General features: G+C 43.6%; 1 protein-coding gene across 1 annotated transcript; it reads left to right on the top strand.

The window, feature by feature from the left end:
• The first annotated feature begins 607 nt into the window (after positions 1-607).
• On the top strand, positions 608-23,701 carry BEND3 (BEN domain containing 3). Its single transcript, XM_040428829.1, has 4 exons — positions 608-955; positions 12,960-13,019; positions 13,648-13,847; positions 20,359-23,701. The coding sequence occupies exons 2-4, from the start codon at positions 12,977-12,979 to the stop codon at positions 22,588-22,590; spliced, it is 2,475 nt and encodes an 824-aa protein (XP_040284763.1). The 5' UTR covers positions 608-955; positions 12,960-12,976; the 3' UTR covers positions 22,591-23,701.
• The last annotated feature ends 359 nt before the right edge of the window (positions 23,702-24,060 follow it).

Below are 24,060 nucleotides of genomic sequence, written 5' to 3'. Positions count from 1 at the left end.
TCAGAAACTCCTGCACAAACATGGCCTTCATGGAAGAATCATCAGAAGAAAACCTCTCCTGCACCCTCACCACAAAATTAGCATCAGAAGTTTGAATAAACAAGCCTAATGCATTTTGGGAAGAAGCCTTGGGCCAATGATGACCTGCTTCGTATTTTGATAAGAGTAATTTATGCCAATAAACAAACTGATGTGATAGAAGTGAGACAATATAAGTCTCTGCAATATTTGTAGAAACGTCAGAAAGACCGGAGCCCATATTATTAACAATATTTGAGATTTATAACCCAAATTTATAAAGGTCCACGTGCCTCAATGGTAAACGTCTCTGACATTATGACTGAGATTTGTATTCTTAGAGCGCGATAGTAAATCTGCCCCAATGTGAACACAGCCTTATTAGTATTTCCAGCCATACCACAAATCTAGGTGTGCAGCAGCTCCATTGACCTCTATGGGAAGGTGTGCACACTGTATGTGAAATACTTGCTCTATATGCTGTACCTATTCAACAAGAGGAAGGAGTGGGCTTTACAGCGTGGACGTGTCTGGGCGGGGAGCTTCGCGTCTGAGGGAAAAGTTTGCAGAAAGTCACGTGAGGGCCGCGTGTTACTATGGAGCTGCCGTTCACCCTCCAGTGGGCAGCACGCAGTGACTGTGTCCTTGAGAAGTGATTCCCCCCACCCCCCGCCGTGTCCTGGCAGCCTGAGTGGAGAGAGGGCAGGGGGCTGTTCCCACCGCAGCCTCGGTCTCTCTGTGTCCTTCTGCGGAAATGACACACACGGAGTCCCGTCACGTCACGCGAGAGCGCACGGACACGCAGCACACAAAGACACGCAGGGGGGAGGCAGTGGGGAAAGAACCCGACAAAAAGCTGAGGCGAGCCCCTCTCAGACTGCGCCTGCACCACACACAAGCGCGCGGCAGATCCACAGCAAACACGTCTCTATGTGAGGTAAGTGGGAGCTCGCAGCGCGACCTAGAACACAGACTCGGCTCTCCGGGCTCAGTAGGTGAGCACCTAACAGCTCCTAGAAGAAAGCAGTCACCAGACAGAGCGCGCCCTGCGGTGAAGCCGACTCGTTCACCTCACACATTGCCTTGTGACGTCATAGCCCACCGAACCGCCGCCTTTATAACGCGCGGGGCGTGGTCAGCTGACGTCTCCGCCCCCGGCCATGTCTGGATCTGCCTAGCCGACCCACGCGCTGTTCTTTATTCCCCGTCCTGCTCCACAGGAGGATGTCCGAGCCTAGGGAAGGCAGCCCACAAAGAGCAGGAGAAGTCAGTGCAAAGAAATATGGGAAACCAATAGAGGATGCAGAAACTTTTTTAACATGGTGGAAGGGATTGTGGTAGATTTGTGGGGACTGCCCCTACTTTTCACAACCAGGTCCTGGCAAATTTGGGCTGTCCGAGGCTGAAAATAAGCAGGGCTTGTGTAAGTCATGTTGTGGTTGGTCCCATGCAGGTTTGCTCTCTCTGGGGCGTGGTTCACATGCCCCCAATTTACCAACTGCGATATTGGTAAGTATACTTTAGGGCAGGAGTCTCAAACTTGGCCTGATATATGGGCCAAACATAGAAAAAAAAAATCCAGCTTACAGGCCATAATCAGGGGCGTACATGGAAATCATTGGGCCCAATAGTGAGAAATTGAATTGGGCCCCCATGCCCTGTTTTCATGCCCCTTCCACTACCCACACCTGACTCTCCTACTTGCGTGGAAACCCAATGGACCCCATTATAATGAATGCAATCAAATGAGTGGCGTCAGTGTTCGGCATATGGCAGATACAGCAATTCAGGTGATTCTTCTTCTATGCTGGAACAAAATACCAGAATCTGATCACAAAAGTTCACATAGTCTTACCCAATTAACTATGCCTCCTGATTATTACATAGTGTGCCACTGCCATACTCTCCCCCCCCCCCCACCCCACCCCATTAACTGTGCCTGCTGTGCTGCTTATTATATGGTGGCGCACTATATAACAGGCAGCACAGCAGACACAGTTTATGGGGTGGGGGGGCTATGGTAACGCACAATATAACAGGCAGCACAGCAGACACAGTTCATGGGGTGGGGGGTTATGGTGACGCACAATATAACAGGCAGCACAGCAGACACAGTTCATAGGGTGGGGGGCCATGGTGGTGCACTATATAACAGGCAGCACAGCAGATACAGTTTGCGGGGTGGGCTATGGTGACGCACAATATAACAGGCAGCACAGCAGACACAGTTCATAGGGTGGGGGGCCATGGTGGTGCACTATATAACAGGCAGCACCGCAGACAGTTCGTGGGGTGGGGGTGGGCTATGGTGGCGCACTATATAACAGGCAGCACAGCAGACACAGTTCATGGGGTGGGGGGGCTATGGTGACGCACTATATAACAGGCAGCACAGCAGACACAGTTCATGGGGTGGAGGGGCCATGGTGGTGCACTATATAACAGGCAGCACAGCAGACAGTTTGTGGGGTGGGGGGGGGGGGGGCTATGGTGGCGCACTATATAACAGGCAGCACAGCAGACACAGTTCATGGGGTGGGGGGGGGCTATGGTGACGCACTATATAACAGGCAGCACAGCAGACACAGTTCATGGGGTGGAGGGGCCATGGTGGTGCACTATATAACAGGCAGCACAGCAGACACAGTTCATGGGGTGGGGGGGGGGCTATGGTGACGCACTATATAACAGGCAGCACAGCAGACACAGTTCATGGGGTGGAGGGGCCATGGTGGTGCACTATATAACAGGCAGCACAGCAGACACAGTTCGTGGGGTGGAGGGGCAATATTGGGGCACTATAAAACAGGCAGCACAGCAGACACAGTTCGTGGGGTGGGGGGCTATGGTGGCGCACTATGTAGTAGGCAGCACAGCAGAAACAGTTCAAAGGGGGGGCAGCTATGGTGGCGCACTATGTAATAGGCAGCACAGCAGAAACAGTTCAAAGGGGGGCAGCTATGGTGGCGCACTATGTAATAGGCAGCACAGCAGACAGTTCAATAGGGGGGGGGGCAGCTATGGTGGCGCACTATAAAATAGCACACAGCAGACACAGTTCAATGGGGGGAGCACGGCTATGGTGGCACACTATATAATAGGCAGCACAGCGGCAGGCACAGTTCATAAGGGTGAGCTATGGTGCCTCCATAGCACCCCCCCTCCCTTTATGAACTGTGCCATTGCCACCTTAGCCCCTCCTTATGTCTGCTCTGCTGCTTATATATGCAACTGCCTCCTGCCTCCTATAAATGAACTGCACCTGCTATTGGTGCTTATAATGAATACTGCCCCCAACTGATAAACTTTGGCATGTCAGTGCACACTGCTGCTAACTTGCTGTTGCTCTCACTGTGTGGCAGAGCGGCAGGTAGAGTAGATCTTAAAATAAACTGAAGCCTGGAGGAGATGACGAGTCACTCTGTGCAGGATGACTGGTGTCTGGAGGGTGATGTTGGTCCCCGGTCATGGCAGTCAGGTCACAGCAAGAAAAAAACAAAACAAATAACCCTTTAAAACAATATTACACAGCCCCCTCCAATTGAACAACAACCTATACATAAACCTTATAGCAGGGAAAAATATAAGCAGGACTCAGAACCTTGTATATAAAAAGTATCTTTATTGCAGCATATATAAATAAATATGTAGACATAAATCATGTAAAATGGGGACAAACATCTAGATATGGAGCAATGTACACAGATGCCATACTGAGTATGGATCCCAAAGCACTCACAAAACATGGAAATACATGAACACAAAGGTAGGTAAGTCTGTTCCAATCCAAATTGTATCAGGAAATAATGATATCAGATCTATGTAGCAAACCTAATGCTACAGAGGAGATGAAGTAACAAAGGGTTAAAGAGGACCTTTCATGGGTTTGTAGTAGTGAGATAAATATCTGTACCTCCCTGGCTGTGACGCTCTGCGCTGCGATTGGACAGTGCTACAGCCAGGGGAGAAGGAGACGCCCACAGAGAAAGACTGTGTCTCCTCCCCATTGCTTCGATGCTCAGTATTAGCATACTGAGCGTGAAATTTGCCAGGGGTCATAAAGGGGCGCAGGAGTGCTATTTTAAAAAAACAGGCAGGGTGGCAGCATAGCGGGGGGTACCCCGCAGGTACAGATATTTATCTCCCTTACTACAAACCCATGAAAGGTCCTCTTTAACTACCCCTAAGTCATTGTAGGACCCGGAGAAACATAAGAAAAAAAACCAAATAACTATAACAAAAACCGAGGTCAGGACAATAACCAACCTGTGGATGTGTTTGAGGGAGTGTGGGGCAAGGGGTCCAAGAACACACCTCGACGCGCGTTTCACCTTGGCTTCATCAGGAGGCTTAATATGGACGGCGTGGGGCCGATTATATAAAGGGGGAAAAGGCCAATTCGCTATAGATCACACAGTGACATGCATCAAAACATCTGAATGTGACAACACCAATCCACATTTAAGTATGCAATCTCATGTTCAGAGATAAGTGCATGTGATCCAGTATTCGGCGCATGGCCAATGTTAGTTCGCCACGTCATGGCTACTTCCGTCCCAACCTTGAGGTCAGTCAGCCAGTGAGGGCAAACAGCCCGGAAGCACGCTTCATAGCCGGTATCAGACGTCACATAGACCCCCCCCTATGGGAAGGAGTGGAAGTGCCCATGGTACTTGCACCACGCCATGCACACTCTGGATACAGCAGGGACAATTCTAAGTGAAATATACACAGATAGGGAAAAACCAAGAGTAATAATTAGAGATGAGCGAATTTCATGTTATGAAATTAGTTCACGTTTCGTTTGGTGGTAAAAGCAGAATTGCGTTATGGATTCCGTTACCACGGACCATAATGCAATTCTATGACGGAATGCCTTTAGAGGCATTCCGTAATAATAGAATTCTATGGGCTGCAAAACGGATCCGTCCCATTTCCATTATGCAGGAGAGGACTCCCCTGCATAACGGAAACGGGACAGATCTGTTTTGCAGCCCATAGAATTCTATTATGACGGAATAAATAACGAAATGCCTCTAAAGGCATTCCATCATAGAATTGCGTTATGGTCTGTGGTAACGGAATCCATAACGCAATTCTGCTTTTACCACCAAACGAAGCGTTTGCGAATTTAAAAAAATGAAATTCACTCATCTCTAGTAATAATAAATGTGATAAAGTGCCATGTGCCCAAACTGGTGCAAAGCATCAATAACCAAACTTGTCTATGGAACTAGCTATATGACCCTAAAACACATTACTGAAATTACTCAAACAATATGTGCATGTGTATAATATAAAGCCATATTTAGACCACATACATGATCTCACACAAAAAAGTTAAAACCAATTCATAACAAAATACATAATTAGATGACAATGTGTAAAAAAAGCAATAATGCCAGTCAACTGCTAACCTATAAAAAGCAAATTCATTGTGAAATAACTGTATTAAACATGGCTTTGTGTATTAGGCTCCAGTCCCCCTTACTCCAGGCCTTGCGTGCTCCAAAGAACACAGATCACAAAGATAACAGCCCCGGGTAAGGGCTGATGAGGGCTCTGGTACCTCGTGTCCGCTAATATATTAGAGCTACTGAGCATGCGCTAGTGCCATCATATTCTGTTCTATGGAGATGCAGAGAGGTGGCCAGGCTGTGAGGTACTGTGCATGCTCTAGCTTGTATGCTCATAAGAACCCAGCAATCCTCCATGTGAAATGTCTTGGCAGAGCGGCGCAAGCGCAGCCAGCCCTGCTGAAGTGCAGCACTGGCCATAACCACGGGCAACTGTGGAGATACAAGAAGAGAAATCCTGTGGAGAAAGGTCAGGAAATCTAGAAGGCAATGAATGTATTTGCTCAAATCAATATTATTACAATGCCTATCATATTGAATAAGATGCCAGAGATGAGAATACCCCTTTAAGGCCTCTTGGAACCACAGTCTCAAGTATAACTGTCCACCTAGTTTCTCTCTGCAAAAGGCGACGTTTTACATTGCCTCCTCTAGCACCTAACCTGACCGGATCAATCCCGCTAAGAGTAATCCCCTTGGGATTACAACCATGTACTTCTCTAAAGTGTTTAGCAACCAGTTTCAGCTTTTTAAGTTTGTCAGCATCTGTGACATCGGCCACCGCTTTGATGTCCCGGACATGTTCCAGTACTATCACGTAGATCAACCCACATGGGCACTGTGCAAAGTAAATGACTGCCTCTGTCCGGCATGTAATGTGTTGAACAATTTTAAATTGTTTTTGACTGCTTGAATCAGTAAAGGAGGTGGATCTAATCAAATACCGACAGGCCAAGCATCCTCCACATGGAGCCCCATTTGGGGCCTCTGCTATCAAACTGACCCCTCATAGTGGCTCCTAATCAAGATGTCAGCCAGATTCCTAGATCTTCTCCATGTTATCAGTCAACAGAACCTGCCAATGTCTCCCTAAAATAAAGATGTTTCCATTGGCTATTGAATGTCCTAATGAACCTAGGTGCATGATGATTTTGGATTTCCCGGGTCTTACCTACCAAAAGAAATTCCCTTGTAGACTGCTTGGCTCTGCGGTAACCCCTCCTAATAACATGTCTTCGTAGTCTCTCTCCTGAAAGCGTTGAGTCAAATCTACTGCCTGTTTCTCAAATCGGAGGTCACTTGAACAGATACATCTGATCGTGCAGAATTGGCCTGTAGGTATAGTCCTTATAACCTGCGGCCATCAACAACAGTAGTCCCGCAGCACGGCCGGCTCAAGTTCCCCTGCTGGGAGCGCCGCTCGGCTAGCCAATGCTGATTGGCAAGTCAACCAGCGCGTTGCAGACAGAGCACTCTAGGCTGCAAGCAGGGACTGTGACTGCCAGCGTTACATGAACTGTGTAAGGGGCCCGTCCCCCCTTCTCACCCAAACACAGGTGAAACAGGGAGCAAGAAGACATGCCCCAAACCATAGATTGGAACTCTGGGCAGAGCAACCGTTTTTATTTAGTGTAATTATGGGGCCCCTTTCCGTACAGGCCGCAATCATTTCAAATGCCATAAAATATACATGTGTCACACTCACCGCCCCTGTGCTTCACCTCAGCCGGCCACGCTGGTAATGACCGCAAGACCTTCCCTAGTGGTAAGAACAGTGGTATGAGAGAGGTATCGCTACGCTTTCGTGACATTCTGATTAGTTTTCAAAAATAAATTTCACATGGCTGGACAGCCCATTCTTAAAAGGGTTTTCCTAGATTTTTATTGATGACCTATCCTCAGGATAGGTCTTCAATATCAGATCGGAAGGGGTCTGACACCCAGCTCCCCCACTGAGCTGGTTGAAAAGAAGGCTGCTCTCCATGAAGTGCAGCCTTTCCTTCACTGTTTACCTGCTCGCCATTGACATTGCAGCGGTGAGCAGGTGTAATTACAAGATGTTGTCCCATTCATTTCTATGGGATGGCTCGTTCCTATACAGTATAAGTGTATACTACAGAGCTGTCTCATTGAAGTTAATGGGACGGCTTGTAATTTCGATGGAATGTCAATGGCGAGCAGGTATGGAGCGCAGCCTTCTCTCTTCAGCCAGCTGATCAGCAGGGGTACGGGGTCCTCATCTGAATCAGGGCTGAAAGTGTTCATGCACAGAAGGTAATGCTGCCTGTATCTGCACACGCAATGAAAGGGAGGCAGTAATGTGACAATACAGACCAACATTACCCCTTTAACAGTGCCAGCCACACCTTGCTTCTCTAAAACATTACGCCCACATAGAATAATTTCTATATTCCGAAGATTGGGAGCCGCAGGAGAAAAACAGGTTGCCCACACCTGGTATAGAGTATTTAGCAGTTTAAGAAATAAATGTAAACAGAAAAGAATAAAGCAAGTGTGAACAGATCCTACCCTTACCTGATTAACCTTCCGTGCCTCCATGGTAAAAGAAACAAACCCTATGTAGTCCGATCTTGCAGTCACACCTTTTTATCTGTCTACTGCATTTTACTAACATTCATCTGTAATAAATAAAAATAAATACTGCTAAAATATAACCACTGCACTTACAGCAACAACTATATCCTTGGCACTAGTTCCAAAGGGTCTTATGCACACAGGTGTATTATGGCTCCATGAACGACATTATACATCAGGCATAGAAATGCACTGGGTCCTGCTCTGCCTCCAACTGAATAAAATGTGCATGCTCCATCTAATGCCACGTTACAGAGGGATTTTCCCCCTAGAAACCATATATTCAATGAATACAATGGACATGTTACAAATGAAAATTTTATGGGGTTTTCTGGTTTCACAAAATAAACCACCAGAATTCAAATTTACTGCAGTTTATATAAGCCAGATGATGATGTTCCAAGTGCATTTTGGCTCCTCCAGCGTAATTGATCTGTGACCCACAACCTGTCTTTACATCCCAGCACAAGACTCGGGTGGAGTGTCTGTAGCATCAGGTCTCGGCCTTTCTTTCCTCTGCTAGCTCGAATAGCACAGATCCAAGCCTGCTTGAAGCCCTGCTAGAGAACCCTGCCCTAAGAACCAGCATCATTGCTGACATCATGTCTACAGGGGAGGGTCCAGGAGAATGAGCAGAACACCACCCTCAGAGGCAACGTCATGGATGATGTGTCTACAGTAGGGATAAGCGAACCCAAAGTTTTTGGGAGGTGTAGGAATTCTGTTATGGATTCCGTTAACACGGAATTCTAATACGGATGGCAAAACGGAAGCCTTTAAGAGGCATTCCGTCAAGATAGAAGTCTATGGGCAGTATAACAGATCCGTCTGATTTCCGTTATGCAGGACACGACTTTGTTTTCATCCTGCATAATGGAAACCAGACATTCCTAATGCTGCCCATAGACTTCTATTATGACGGAATGTCTCTTAAAGGCTACCGTTTCGCATTCCGTCATAGAATTGTTATATTTATCCATAATTGAACTCCTCCACTACCCGCAACGCTGATCCTGAACCTGAAAACATCGGCTTCGCTCAACCTTAGTCTACAGGGCAAAGCCTTACAAGCCTTACCATGACTCAGATGTAGATGTGATGTCATCGGGACAGGGAACCCACACAGTGGGAAATGTCATGTGACCATGATGGAGTGTAGGAAAACGGGGCATTACGGATAAACAACTGCTATTAACTAACGGCCCTTTCAGCCCCGGAGGTTTTTGCAGTTTTGTTTTAACTTTTATTTTTGCAGTAACTTTTATTTTTCCGTTCACATAGCAGTATGAGAGCTAATTTTTTACAGGACAAGTTGCACTTTCTAATAACACCATTTAATATTGCGTATGATGCAGTGAGCTGGAAAAAAAATTCCAAATGGTGTGAAATTGGGAAAAACAAATGCTCCATATAAACTAATATGTGGCAGCCACATATCATTGAGGAATACAGAGGCTGACACACACACACATTCCGGCTTTCCCGATCCTCACCAGGGGGAGCTGGAACACAATAGGAAGTGCGCACTTCTGGGTTTTTGCGCCTCCAGATGTCGTCGTCAAGTTTGACAACAGCATCTGAGGGGTTAAAAGTATGCGATCAATGTTATTGTTGATTATATACATCAGTCCTGAGTGCTGTTTAAAATAGTAGGCACCTGGCAGCTATGGCGTCTGCCGCACTTGCGAGCGGGCGCTGTTTCTAAAATACATGTACGCTGCTGGTCGGGAAGGGATTAGTAAGTGATAACGTGTTGTTTCTTGTCAGTTGATGCTGAAAATTGCAAAACTGGAATACCACTTTAATGGCCTTGGCAGCATCGAGTGACAGAACTACCCAATACGAACCTCTCCTGGAAATGGCCAAATTGTTTGCTCAGATTGACAGAAGCTGATATAGATTGTATAAAATCAGTTTGGTTCTCATCATAAAGGGCATAATTACTATTGTTAAACAGCTTGCCAATAGTCTTGCAAGAATTTTAATGTCACTATTTAATAAGGAGGTGTGACAATAGGAAACCATGTTCAAGAGATCCTTGTTCTACTCTAAAATCACAGTGATTAACGCCTTTCTCATAGACCTATAGTAGCTATAGGGGTCTCAACGGCTTAAAGGGATGCTGACACCTCTTTTTACCCTATACAGATGCGGATATGCACGGCTAGATCGCCGCTAGCATGTCCGCAATATACCTGTCCCATAGCTCTGTGTAGTTTTATTTAGGGGAAAAAATGATTTTATATATATATATGTAAATCAGCCTGGTAAGGAGCCCAAGGGGCTGCACTAACCGTTCCGGAGCCCAGCCACGCCCCCCTGTGAAGGGGTCCAGCACCGCCTGTAAGCAGCAATCTCCTCCTTGCTCACAAAGTCAGATCGCTGTAATCTCGCGATGTGCAGTGCCGGCATAGTGTTCCTTACCTGTGCTGGCATCAGCCTCAGGGAAGGAACTGCGCATCGCGAGATTACGGCGATCTGACTCCGTGAGCAAGGAGGAGATTGCTGGTTACAGGTGGTGCTGGGCTCCTTCACAGGGGGAGTGGCTGGGCTCCAGAACGGTTAGTGCAGCCCCTTGGGCTCCTTACCAGGCTAATTTACATATACACGAAATCATTTTTCCTCCTAAATAAAACTACACAGGGCTATGGGACAGGATATTGCGGACATGCTAGCGGCGATCTAGCCTTAAATGTCCGCATCTCTATAGGGTAAAAAGAGGTGACAGAATCACTTTAATTGTAACCGGGCCCCTAAGCAACGGGGACCCACAGGGCTCCCCTTGATAGTGGCATACCATTAATTATTTATCGTCTTCGTCAGGTCAGTGATACAGTTAGGAGCTGCGTCAGGGCATGGGAGTGATGTCTCCTTGCCCAATCTTTCCCTCATAGGCTTCAGGCCTAGTGCCTGTAGTCTATTAGAGCCCAACACAGGCGGCGTGATGACGTAATCATCATTGCGCCTCCTAAGCCAGGCAGTGTATAGCTCAAGAAACAGGCTGGAAGAGGCCTGCACTGCATCGTTGAGAGCCACATGGAGGTGGGTATTTGACTTTATTGGTTTTTTTTTATTTGCCACCATGCTGTTCGGCCACCGCATGTGGGTTAGGAACACTTTGGGGGCATTGGTACTGGCACACATTACGGGGGCACCATGGGGATATTGGCTCTATTGGGGGCACTAAGAGGGAGCATTTTTATACTGGCACACAGAAGGGGCAATTTTTGTACCGACACACATTTTAAAGGAGCATTTTTTACACTGGAATGCTTTATAAGGGGGCATTTGTTTCACTAGGGCACATTTTAAGGGGGCATTTTATGCACTGGTAAAAATTATAAGGGGGTATTTTTTGTACTGGTGCACATTGTAAGGGAGTATGTTTGTACTGGCACATGTGGGGGGATTTTTTCTACTGGCACACATTATAAGGAAAATTATTACTACTGGGAGACTAAGGGGAATATGATTACAATTCTGGGCACAATGGGGGTATTATTGCTATTGGGGCCATTGTTAACACTAAGTGCAGATCATTATTTCTATTGGTGGGACTTTGGGGAGGACTATAACTGTGAGTGGCACCCTGGCACAGTTGCAGCTTAGCAGAATTATTTTTGGTGGGCATTGTTTACACTAGTATTGTCGGGACACTATTTGCTGGTTGCAAATTTTTTTTTTTAGGGCACTGTGTGCCAGTAATTATTGACAGGAGCACTATCATTGTGTACTAGTATTTTCAAGGGGACTGTTTCTCCAGTATAGTATTGGGGAGAACAGTGGCCACAGAATTGGAGGTGGCAGGATGGGGTGTTGAGAAGGTGGGAGCATGATGGAAAAGTAGGAAACTAAGATGTCTGTCAGATTCTGCAGAGATTAGAGATGGCTGAAAAAAAAAATCATCATGGCTGTTTAGTCTGAATGGAGAAGATGAGGAAAGAGAAGATATACAGTGTAGACATCACTAAATGTAAGAGGTATGTGGTGCTCTATTACCTGTATATTTTGTAGAGCTGTATGTAATGTTTTCCAAGTATGTCTTTAACAGTGGAGTTGGAGGGAAGGGGTTAGGTTGAGAATTTGGCATTGGGGGAATGCTGTTTCAATGTTTGCCTCAGACAACGGAAAGGCTAGGTACATCCCTGCCACAAAACACTGAGGTAAGGGCGGCCCAAGTCGAACTCTTGCACCAGGGCCCATGAGCCTTTACACGTTTGACAATTTTGGACTTATTTAGATTGAAAAGACAAATGATGAGCAATTGTGGAAGTCAGTTTAGGTTCAAAATACATCAAATGCAAAGATGGTAATTGGAAAAACAAAGTTTGTCACTTTTGGATTATATTGATAACCAACATAGTTTTATCTATAACAAAATGACTTTACCATTAGTTTTCACTTTTTTTTTACGACCCCCCCACCCAAAAGTGTTTACTTGGAACTGTTTGTAAATTCCCCCCCCCCCCCCCCCCCCAAACTGTGCACATTTTTTCTTTCTCTTTAGAAAATTAAAATCAAGTGTAATGTGATGACTTCATCTTAAAGGGGTTTTCCCACAAAAAATATTCTACAGTTTTTAAACCAGCACCTGGATCTGAATACTTTTGCAATTGCATGTAATTAAACATTTATTATTGCTACTGAGTTATTCAATAAAATGTATCTGTATAGCGCCACCTGCAGTATTTTTCTTATTTTTTTTTGTCCTGCTCACTGAGATGGCCGCACATGCTCAGTTTCATCCTTCAACCTCCTCCTTAGCTGTGATAGAGAGAGCTGAGACACGCCTCCTTAGCTGCAGTAGAAAAGACACTCCCCTTGAGCTGTCAGCTTGATATAAATCTAGCAAAGCTAGGGCTGGTGCTAGCTTTGTTAGAAAGAGACTACGTACTATGTGGTGTCTGATTTTCGTTTTTTTTTACATTATCTATGGGATAACCCCTTTAAGTTAGCCTGGTGATAATATTTTTTTCTTTTCTTATACAGGAAAAGTAAAAAGGAAAATGAATTCAGTTGAATTCCGAGACGAAGATGATGATACTGAAGGTATGTCCTCATACTGCTTCACAGTTTGCATTTTTCAAGAGCACTACGAGAAATAAAGGCTAATTGTTGGTTGCGTGCCGTGGCCAACAGACAGTTTTTCTGTTAGACAGTTTTCGTAAATCTCTGGTGGACAGCATTTATCTCTTCAAGGACATTTCTGAATAAAACGGTGGCTTGGCTGTTGCTCTGACTGTGAAAGGAGAGAGCCATGCACTTGCACGGCCACCTCTTCGTTCACTGTCCACCCAAATTTAGCAGCCAATGGGCCTTCCCGTTATGGAGATAGACTGGCTGACGAACACAACTGAGATGGTGGTGGTATCGGACAACAACTGATCTGATATTGATGATCTATCTTGAAGAAAGGTCATCAGTAGCTACATCTTGGAAACCCCTTTAACTGCCATCTCCTGGGCAGGAATAAGTCCATATAAAAGTCAAGCGTAATACTTACTGACTTATGTAGCATGATTACATTTCTTGCAAACTGAGACTTGCATTATTGTAGGACCTGATATCGGATATTTAGAGCAGTTCCAGCATCCACTTAATTACTGTTGCATGAACTGTATACCTAGGTACCGTAATTGTTCAGAATGTAATGTCCGTGTTATCTAAACTTTTACAGTCAAAGTTGTAAAAGTGGAATCATCAGGTGAAGAAGATCGACTGGTTTATTCCCGGTCTGTTTCTGTACGGAGGCTGATTCCAGAGACTACCCTTAACTGTCAGTCCAGTAAACGGAAACAAGTTCATAACACATCTGAAAGTTCAAGCAATGATGCTGAAATTCTTACAATTTTGAAGAAAAAACGACTCGTCCAAGAGGTGATTGAAGCACGTTTTCTGGGAAACATTTGGGCAAATTAACTAATTATTGTCGAAAGTGTAGACTATGTAAACTTATACCAGTGTAAAGATACGTCAGATTTATCACTGAGACTAATGCTGGATGATAAATTTGGTAATCTTTACTGTCTAGTGTAACTTTATACCATCTATTGGTTGGCTTACTTTGCATTAGAAGTTTGTGCCCAAATTGTGGTGCAATTTTGATGCACTTTGACTCATCTTAAGTCACTTCTTTCCTTCACATCCTGCTAAGCTACACCCCTTGTCATATGAGCCAAGAAAATGTCTAAAGCACATAAAGGAGCACTAGCACCTGTAACTACTTGCATTCCCCATGTCATAACAATTCTGGATCATCTTTTCTTATGACTCTGTGCCATTTCTCAGTTTTTCCTACTAGACGTTTCTGAATGAATTGGCAGCAGCCTACAATAAAGGTCCATCTGGGTGTTTCCAGTTGGGGGATGTGTCACTGAATAGTGTGATACTATCTTATCAGCGCTGCCAGTGACAGACAGCAGGGACATACCCCCAACTGGTAACATCCAGTTTGACCTTTATTACAGACTGCTGCCAATTCATTCAGAAACTTTTAATGGGAATAAGATAAGAATGCCATAGCATAGAGTTATATGAAAAGATGCTCCAGAATTGTTATTACATGTGGAATGCATGTAGTTACTAAAACTAACATGTCAGGAGGAGACAGGTCCTCTTTAATAAAAGTGGCACAAAGCATGCATGCTAGGTTTTTGGTACACATTTTTGATTGGTAAAGTGTTTTTTTATTGCTTTAACTATATACTCGAGCTTGGTCATAAGCAAGAAGAAAACATTTGGATGTTCTAAAACTAATAGGTAAAGTAAAGTCTATAGGCTTGGAAAGTATAGTTTGTAATTGGATTGAAAACTGGCTGAAGGACCGTGTCCAGAGAGTTGTGGTCAATGATTCCTATTGAGAATGGTCCCGGGTTATAAGTGGTGTACCCCAAGGTTCAGTGCTGGGCCCTTTATTATTTATTTATTAATGATATCGAGGACGGGATTAATAGCACCATACCTATTTTTGCAGATGACACTAAGATACAGTGCGGAACAAAAGTATTTGAACACCCTGTGATTTTGCAAGCTTTCCCACTTAGAAATCATGGAGGGGTCTGAAATTCACATCGTAGGTGCATTCCCACTGAGAGACAGAATAAAAAATAAAAAAGGAAATTACATTGTATGATTTTTAAAGAATTTATTTGTCTTGCACTGCTGAACATAAGTATTTGAACACCTGAGAAACAGCAAGAATTCTGGCTCTCAAAGACCTGTTACTGTGCCTTTAAAAAGTCCACCTCTACTCCACTCATTAATCTAACTTAGTAGCACCTGTCTGAGCTCTTTAAAGACCCCTGTCCACCCCACAGTCAGTCAGACGCCAACTACTACCATGGGCAAGACCAAAGATCTGTCAAAAGACATCAGAGACAAAATTGTGGACCTCCACAAGGCTGGAAAGGGTTACGGGGCAATTGACAAGCAGCTTGGTGAAAATAGTTCAACTGTTGGAGCGATTTTTAGAAAATGGAAGAGGCTAAAGACGGCTGTCAGTCTCCCTCGGACTGGGGCTCTCATCTTGTGGGGTATTATTAATGATAAGAAAGGTTAGGAATCAGCCCAGAACTACAAGAAAGGAGCTGGTCAATGACATGAAGAGAGCTGGGACCACAGTTTCAAAGGTCACTGTCGGTAGAACACTACGCCGTCATGGTTTCAAATCATGCATTTCACAGAAGGTTCCCCTGCTCAAGTCATCACATGTCCAGGCCTGTCTGAAGTTTGCCAATGACCATCTGGATGATCCAGAGGAGGCATGGAAGAAAGTCATGTGGTCAGATGAGACCAAAGTAGAACTCGTCATGTTTGGAGGAAAAAGAAGGATGAGTTGCATCCCGAGAACACCATCCCTACTGTGAAGCATGGGGGTGGTAACATCATGCTTTGGGGATGCTTTTCTGCGAACGGAACAGGACGACTGCACTGTATTAAGGAAAGGATGAATGGGGCCATTTATTGTGAGATTTTGAGCAACAACCTCCTTCCCTCAGTCAGATCATTGAAGATGGGTCGTGGCTGGGTCTTCCAACATGACAACGACCCAAAGCACACAGCCAGGATAACCAAGGAGTGCCTCCGTAAGAAGCATATCAAGGTTCTGGAGTGGCCTAGCTAGTCTCCAGACCTAAATCCAATAGAACATCTTTGGAGGGAGCTGAAACTCCATGTTGCTCAGCAACAGCCCCGAAACCTGACAGATCTATAGGAGACTACAGGAAACGTTTGACCTCTGTAATTGCAAACAAAGGCTTCTGTACCAAATATTAACACAGATTTTCTCAGGTGATCAAATACTTATGTTTAGAATCATACAATGTGATTTCCTGAATTTTTTTTTTGTAAATTCTCTCTCAGAGTGGGAATGCACCTACAATGTGAATTTCAGACCCCTCCAAGATTTCTAAGTGGGAGAACTTGCAAAATCGCAGGGTGTTCAAATACTTCTGTTCCTCACTGTATGTAGTACTGTGCAGTCTATGGAAGATATCCATAAACTACAAGCTGACTTGAACACTCTGAGTGATTGGGCATCAACTTGGCAAATGAGGTTCAATGTGGATAAATGTAAAGTTATGCATTTTGGTAGTAATAATCTCTGTGCTTGATATGTCCTAGGTGATGTAACACTGGGGGAGTCACTTATAGAGAAATATTTGGGTGTCCTTGTAGATGGTAGATTAAATAACAGCATTCAATGTCAATCAGCTGCTTCTAAGGCCATCAGGATATTGTCATGCATTAAACGAGGCATGGACTTGTGGGGCAGGGATGTAATATTACCACTTTACAAAGCGTTGGTGCGGCCTCATCTGGAATATGCAGTTCCGTTCTGGGCACCAGTCCATAGAAAGGATGCACTGCAGCAGGAAAAAGTACAGAGGAGAGCGACTAAACTGATAAGGGGCATGGAAGGTCTTCGTTATGAAGAAAGATTAAAAGAATTGAATTTATTTAGTCTTGAGAAGAGATGTCTAAGGGGGGACATGATCAACCTATACAAATATATAAATGGGCCATACAAAAAATACGGTGAAAAAACGTTCCATGTAAAATGCCCTCAAAAGACCAGGGGGCACTGCCTCTGACTGGAGAAGAAAAAGTTCAGTCTCCAGAAGCGTCAAAGCTTCTTTACTGTAAGAACTGTGAATCTGTGGAATAGACTTCCTCAGGACATGGTCACAGCAGGAACAGTGGACAGTTTTAAAAAGCGTTTAGATGAATTCTTAAAAGTAAAAAACATTAATGCTTATGAAAACGTGTAGAAATCTGAGTCTCACTTCCTTCTGGGATTCGCGTCACTACCTATGCCTTGGTTGAACTTGATGGACTTATGTCTTTTTTCAACCGTATTAGTATATAGTATAGTATAATATAGTTATGTTAAAGGTACATTTACACTAGCTCATTATCATGATTAGCTTGGTTTCCAGTGGGAATGCAGGAACAGGTGAATGTTAAATGATAGATCTATCTTTTATCTTGATTGTTCCCACAGTAAAATTCCTGTTATGAGTGGAACCATCTGTAAATGTCAGTGCGGCTCTTAGTGGCATTTACAGCAGACATGGGTATCTAGCATGTGGCTCTAGTAGGAGCCAGTGATGGTCAGTTCGCAGTGTTCGCCAACGAACACATGCGGTCTGCCATCTTGACTCACCCGTCCGGCGATGCACAGGTAAGCCCTTACCTGTGCCTGTGCCGGTCTGAAATCAAATGCGGTCACAGGGAGCAGGCTGTTCCGAGAACAGCCCGATGAAGGCCCCCGGCTGCTGTTCTCAGAACTGCCTGCTCCCGGTGACCACATTTGATTTCAGACCGGCTCCCGGCACAGGTAAGGGCTTACCTGTGCATCGATGAACGGGTGAGTCAAGATGGCAACCCGCATGTGTTCGTTGGCGAACACTGCGAACTGACCATTACTGGTAGGAGCCATCATTAAGCAACAGTGACGTTTTAAGGAAATCTGACACTCTGGCTTTTAAGGTTGTGCAGTGGAGTAATATTGATGACTTATCGTCCGGATAGGTCATCAATATCAGATCAGTGGACGTCTGACTCCTGGAACCCCTGTTGATCAGCTGGTTGAAGAAGTTGCAGCACTCATGCAAGCGCAGCTTTCTCTTCAAAGTTTACCTTTGTAGCGGCGGCTCAATGTAATTACTCCATCCCATTCAAGTGATAGATGACAAATTGCTTCACAGCACAAACCCTTTAAGCCATTTCTGCATTTCCACATACCGGTACATTTACGTTGAGGGAAAAATTTATTTCCCGCTTGCTGACAAACATAACATCCGATTATATACCCCAACCGTGGGATGATTACTTATTCAAGTAATAACTAAGCCTGTGGCAATCATAATACTAAATACACAACCTACATAGAAAATGCCAGACCGCTTGTACTATATTAAATCCTTTATTACAAAAAATCACAATTGATTACATACATGATTAAAAGAAATTGGTGCAGGAGATAAAAAACGACATCACTGGAGGAAACAAACAGTGGATACAAGTCCTTGTTCATCCAACATGATTATTCACTGAAGTGCATATGCAAAAACTCATACATGGAAAACAGGAATATAGGACAATTACCCATACTGTGTCTCCTCCAGGATGGCGCCAACCCCAACGCGCGTACTATCTTGTCTCTATACTCCTATAACTTTATCAATCTTATGCATCTATGTTCCTTCATTGTATGAGTATGATAATGCGACCGTACTGCTGCTATTTTGAATTTAGATATAAGAAGTCAGGATGACGTCGCGGGGCCACGACATTTGTGCGCGCGTTTACGTGACGTCACCCGGATTATGTGACCGTGCGAGGATCAGGTGATCCAAACAGGTCACGTGCTCCTCTGGATGCCGGCATTCAGTGTTATAGATCAGTTCCGGCGCATTTGCGGTGACGAATAAATCAGCAAACAGTCGGTATGCAGCGATTGGCTGACATCCATATATAAACCATGTCTCCCATTGATGACGCTACCCCCAGACGAAGGTACGCTGAAACGCGCGTTGGGGTTGGCGCCATCCTGGAGGAGACACAGTATGGGTAATTGTCCTATATTCCTGTTTTCCATGTATGAGTTTTTGCATATGCACTTAAGTGAATAATCATGTTGGATGAACAAGGACTTGTATCCACTGTTTGTTTCCTCCAGTGATGTCGTTTTTTATCTCCTGCACCAATTTCTTTTAATCATGTATGTAATCAATTGTGATTTTTTGTAATAAAGGATTTAATATAGTACAAGCGGTCTGGCATTTTCGATCGTTGAATTTAAATAACAGTATGACAGCTTTATTGTTCTCTTGATAGGCCTAGGTAAAAATGTCGACAGTTGTCCCTTGAACTTATCAGTATATGGTGTGATGCTCTTATTAAGTCTCCCCTTCCCTCTGCGGCCACAGTGAGTAGTCAGACTGAGAAAGTCAAGTGAGGCTGTTTGCCGGGCTAAAAATCCAACCAAAGGACAGGAAGTCTAATACATTGACTTTAAAAAATTATATGCAGAAAACCATGATGATGCATGTGATCAGCTGTTTGAGGAAACTGACGCTCTATTGAGCGCTGCTGCCTCCTTTAAGATTACCAAGTACAGTGCCGTACATTGTATAGTGGCTGTATATGGGGCTTAGCTGCAGTACCAGTCACTTGAATGGGATTGAGCTGCACCTAGGGTCATTAGTATAAATAAAAATAAAAAAACTCACCTGCTCAGTGGTCATGTGCCGTTACTGCACAGGTTATTGCTGAGGTCATTGATTGGCTGACAGCAGTGACATTGCATACAGATGGCACATCACGTTTCATGTCCAATGAGGATCAGAAGTGGTAGAGACCGACGTCTTGGAGCTGGATCTGCCGCCCACTCTGAGCAGGTTTGCTTTTTTGTTTAATTTGTACTTTTGCACCTTGCCCGGCTCCATTGGTTCTCTGTCTCAGTGTACCCCTTTAATGTACTTTCAACATTTTAGGATTTACATTTCTTTTGATATCATTAAGGCTCAATTCACACATCCGTAATAATGGGTCCACATCCGTTGCACAAATTGCGGAACGGGTGCGAACCCATTCATTCTCTATGGGGACGGAATGAATGCGGATTTTCGGAGCGCGCCCCTGATCTTCCGGCCCACGGCTTCCGAAAAAAATAGAACATGTTCTATTCTTGTCCGCAATTGCGGACAATAATAGGCATTTCTATGGGGGTGTCGGCCGGGTGTATTGCGGATCCGCAATGCACTACGGATGTGTGAATGGACCCTTAATCAGTTATAGATTCATGCTCTTACCGTATACCATCAAACTTTAGTGCTTCCAACACTGGCTCACATGTATTGATTACCTATCTTTTGCATTTTAGAGTCTTCTGTCATGCATCAGAAATAGAGAGTCTGAACTTTCAGACCTGGAGTTAAGAAATAATTCTGAGCGCAGTAATGCTTCTTCAGATGGAGATGAAATGTTCAACGAATTTTCATCATCTCACAAGAAACCTTTATATGGGATTTCACATAAAATAACAGAGAAAAGAAACCCTATTACATCAGATCTCATGTCCTCTAATGACCATTATGAAAGAGGAAATCAGGTCAGCACTTCGAATATCCGTGTATTTACTGACTTGCAGAAACGAGATTCTAGTAGCAACGGTATGGGTTCTCAAATGAGTGATGACTCAAACATATATTCTTTAATACAAAAAATGTTTTTCACACTCAACACTCTTAATTCCAATATGACACAACTACACAGTAAAGTTGACCTTCTGTCTTTGGAGGTCAATCGAATAAAGAAAAAAGTGAGCCCCCATGAAATGGTGGCAGAATTTCATCCACCACCTGAGTATCAACTAACTAATACTGAGCTAAAGCAGGTGATGGACCAAAGTTCCTCGGCAGGTGATCTGGCATGTCGGTTATTAGTTCAACTGTTTCCAGAGCTTTTTGGAAGTAATGCATTGCTTAGAAGCTGCAGCACTTGTGGATTCTTTAGTAAAAACAAACTTGAGTCCCTTCATCTTCAGCTCATAAGAAACTATGTTGAAGCATGCTATCCATCTGTCAAGAACAATACTGTATGGCAAGTTGATGTCTTGCCTCAGATCAATGACTTCTTTAACAGATTTTGGGCTGAAAGAGAAATGGAGAGTAGCCACCATGGAATACAAGCCACCACTTTTTATGAAAGTTCACCAAGTCAAAATGCTGACTTTGTTGAAAATAAGGAGCAGGAGGAAAATGGAAGTTTGGAGAGGGTCAATCCTCTTGTCTCAGAGTATGTTCTCAATTCACAGGACCTAAGTGAATATTTAGAAGAGGCCTCATCTCCAGGTGAATTTGCTGTGTTTTTGTTTCATCGATTATTTCCTGAAATATTTAACCAAAGAAAATTTGGAGAGAGGTATTTTGGAGATCTGGAAGGTTTTACTCTGGACCCACATCGGTTGCAATTGATTCGCCAATATACTGAAATATATTTTCCAGAAGTACAAGAAGAAGAAGTTTGGATACAGCAGTGTATACACAGAATAAATGATGAGCTAGAAAGCATGTTTATGGACGGTAGTGAATGTGATGATGCTAGGGATGACAGCTTTGAGTCAAACTTGCCTGATGATTTGTCTGTTGTAAAGGTAGAAGATGGTGCAGAAACTGAAAAGCTAGGAAGGAGATCTAAAAAAATATGGCTTGTTCCGTTTGACTTTGATAAAGTTGACATTCCCCCACCAGACTTTGAGGTTCCTTTTCCACAATTCCTGCTTAGCAAAGAGCAAATTAGAAGTATATATGAGACTAGTTTGTCAATCGGTAATTTCGCGTCACGACTTTTGGTTCATTTGTTTCCTGAGCTATTCACACATGAGAACTTGAGAAAACAATATAACTGCAGCGGATCACTAGGAAAGAAACAGCTTGATCCTGTTCGTGTAAAACTTATTCGACATTATGTTCAATTACTTTATCCCAGGGCAAAGAATGACAGAGTTTGGACTCTGGAATTTGTAGGAAAGCTGGATGAGAGGTGTCGCCGAAGGGATACTGAACAAAGGAGATCTTACCAGCAGCAACGGAAGGTCTACGTTCCAATGCCTGAGAGGCAAGACTTTGCATCCTTTGATTTGAATACGGATAGATATAGAGATCTGATTGATGGACCACCACTTCCTCCTGAACGTAGTACAAAGGACTTCTGCAAAATACCACTAGATAAGATTGCAGTTCCTCCACCAGACTTTCCTGTGCCTTCAGTGTATCTTTTAAGTGACAAGGAAATTAGGGACATTGTTCAGCAGAGTCTTTCTGTTGGAAATTTTGCCGCCAGACTGTTGGTTAGACTTTTTCCAGAGTTATTTACGCCAGAAAATTTAAGACTTCAGTACAACCACTCAGGTGCATGCAATAAGAAACAACTCGATCCTGTAAGGCTGAGGCTAATTCGGCATTATGTCGAGGCAGTGTACCCTGTGGACAAGATGGAGGAAGTATGGCATTACGAATGCATTCCTAGTATTGATGAAAGGTGCAGACGCCCAAACAGAAAAAAATGTGATATACTAAAAAAAGCTACAAAAAATCAAATCAACACCTGCTGATAAAAACCATTAGTAAAATATTTGAATTGTCTTTGTAGAAATTTTAGAGTGCTGCTTTAACGTGTTTGTCTTCTGAATATTACAGGTATAGGACAATGCTTTTAGTACTTTTCCAGAATGTGAGACTGACTGCATATTTGCACTCCATTTTTAAAATTAAGGGTTTTTGTTTTGTTTTTACTTATGTCTATTGTATTTTTTTTTAACTGTTGATTTCCTGGGTTTTGTTATATTTTGTAATTTTTTTGTTTTCTATATTTTATTTTTAATGGTATAATATTTCAGCAGCTTGTATTACTTCTTTAGCCCCTAGGGCAGCGGTGGCGAACCTATGGCACAGGTGCCAGAGGCGGCACTCAGAGCCCTCTTTGTCGGCACCCGTGCCCGGGAAAAAGTCTATAGTGTACCAATATGCCTTAGACTTTTCCTGTCATTCATCAGCTCAGGGCACACTATGCACGGCGCAGGCAGCGCATTGAATGTAGGCACGCTATTATAGCTAAATGATAAAGTACATGGAAGATATACTATATTGGACTGTAATATTCAGGTTAAATTGCCATCTTGGCACTTTGCGATAAATAAGTGGGTTTTGGGTTGTAGTTTGGGCACTCGGTCTCTAAAAGGTTCGCCATCACTGTCCTAGGGTATTGGTTTGTTGACTGGTATTTTTACTGATGAGCAAAGATTTATTACAAACATGAAAACATCATATAAACTTTGTTTTACTGTCTTGGTTTTCCACAGAACAGTGTTTAAGCCTAGGTTGTAATAGTTTCACTATTTTTCTGATTATTTGTGCTAGAAATACTATATTTTATTAAAAAATTAAAATGTTGTTGAGCTTCAAAGGGTTGAATTGGGCTCCAAAAATAGGGTCATATATATTTTGAATACATAACAAAACAGTATCTTCTCAGATCTGCAGATTTAGATTTTTTTGATGTCTACAGCATTAGATTTTTGTTTTTCTGTAATATTCATTATGTAAATGATGCTTAATGTGGTGTAAAGAGTGGATACTAGTAGATAACACTAAGTACATGTTTACACAAGCGTACTTTAGCTCTACATTGCCTTACATATTTTATTTTTCAACAAAAATCAGGAATGGAACTCAGCAAGACCAAGTAGGAAGTCCCATAGGCCCAGTTTTTCCTAAAATTTGACTGCCTGCAGTGAGATGTATAATATATATATATATATTTTTTTTTTTATCCATTTCCAGTGCACATGTAGGCAAAGTGTGAGCTTGAGCTTTAAAATGGTCGTCCACTTTGCTAAATATTTTTGGTAGGAGAGTGCCAACTGCTAGGACCCCAAGTGATGCAATCAGTACAGGAACCTAGCAACAAGCATCCAGTTCCCATGAAGCATCATTTCACATTGCTGGTTGAAATCGGTTGTCCATGTAATGGAGGGGCGCACATCCAGTGGTCTGCAATGCTGTTTGACAAAATCACAGAACAG

Source organism: Bufo bufo, chromosome 4 (assembly GCF_905171765.1).
Source record: "Bufo bufo chromosome 4, aBufBuf1.1, whole genome shotgun sequence".
NCBI classification, from domain to species: Eukaryota; Metazoa; Chordata; class Amphibia; order Anura; family Bufonidae; genus Bufo; species Bufo bufo.
This window is presented reverse-complemented; position numbering and strand designations above follow the sequence as displayed.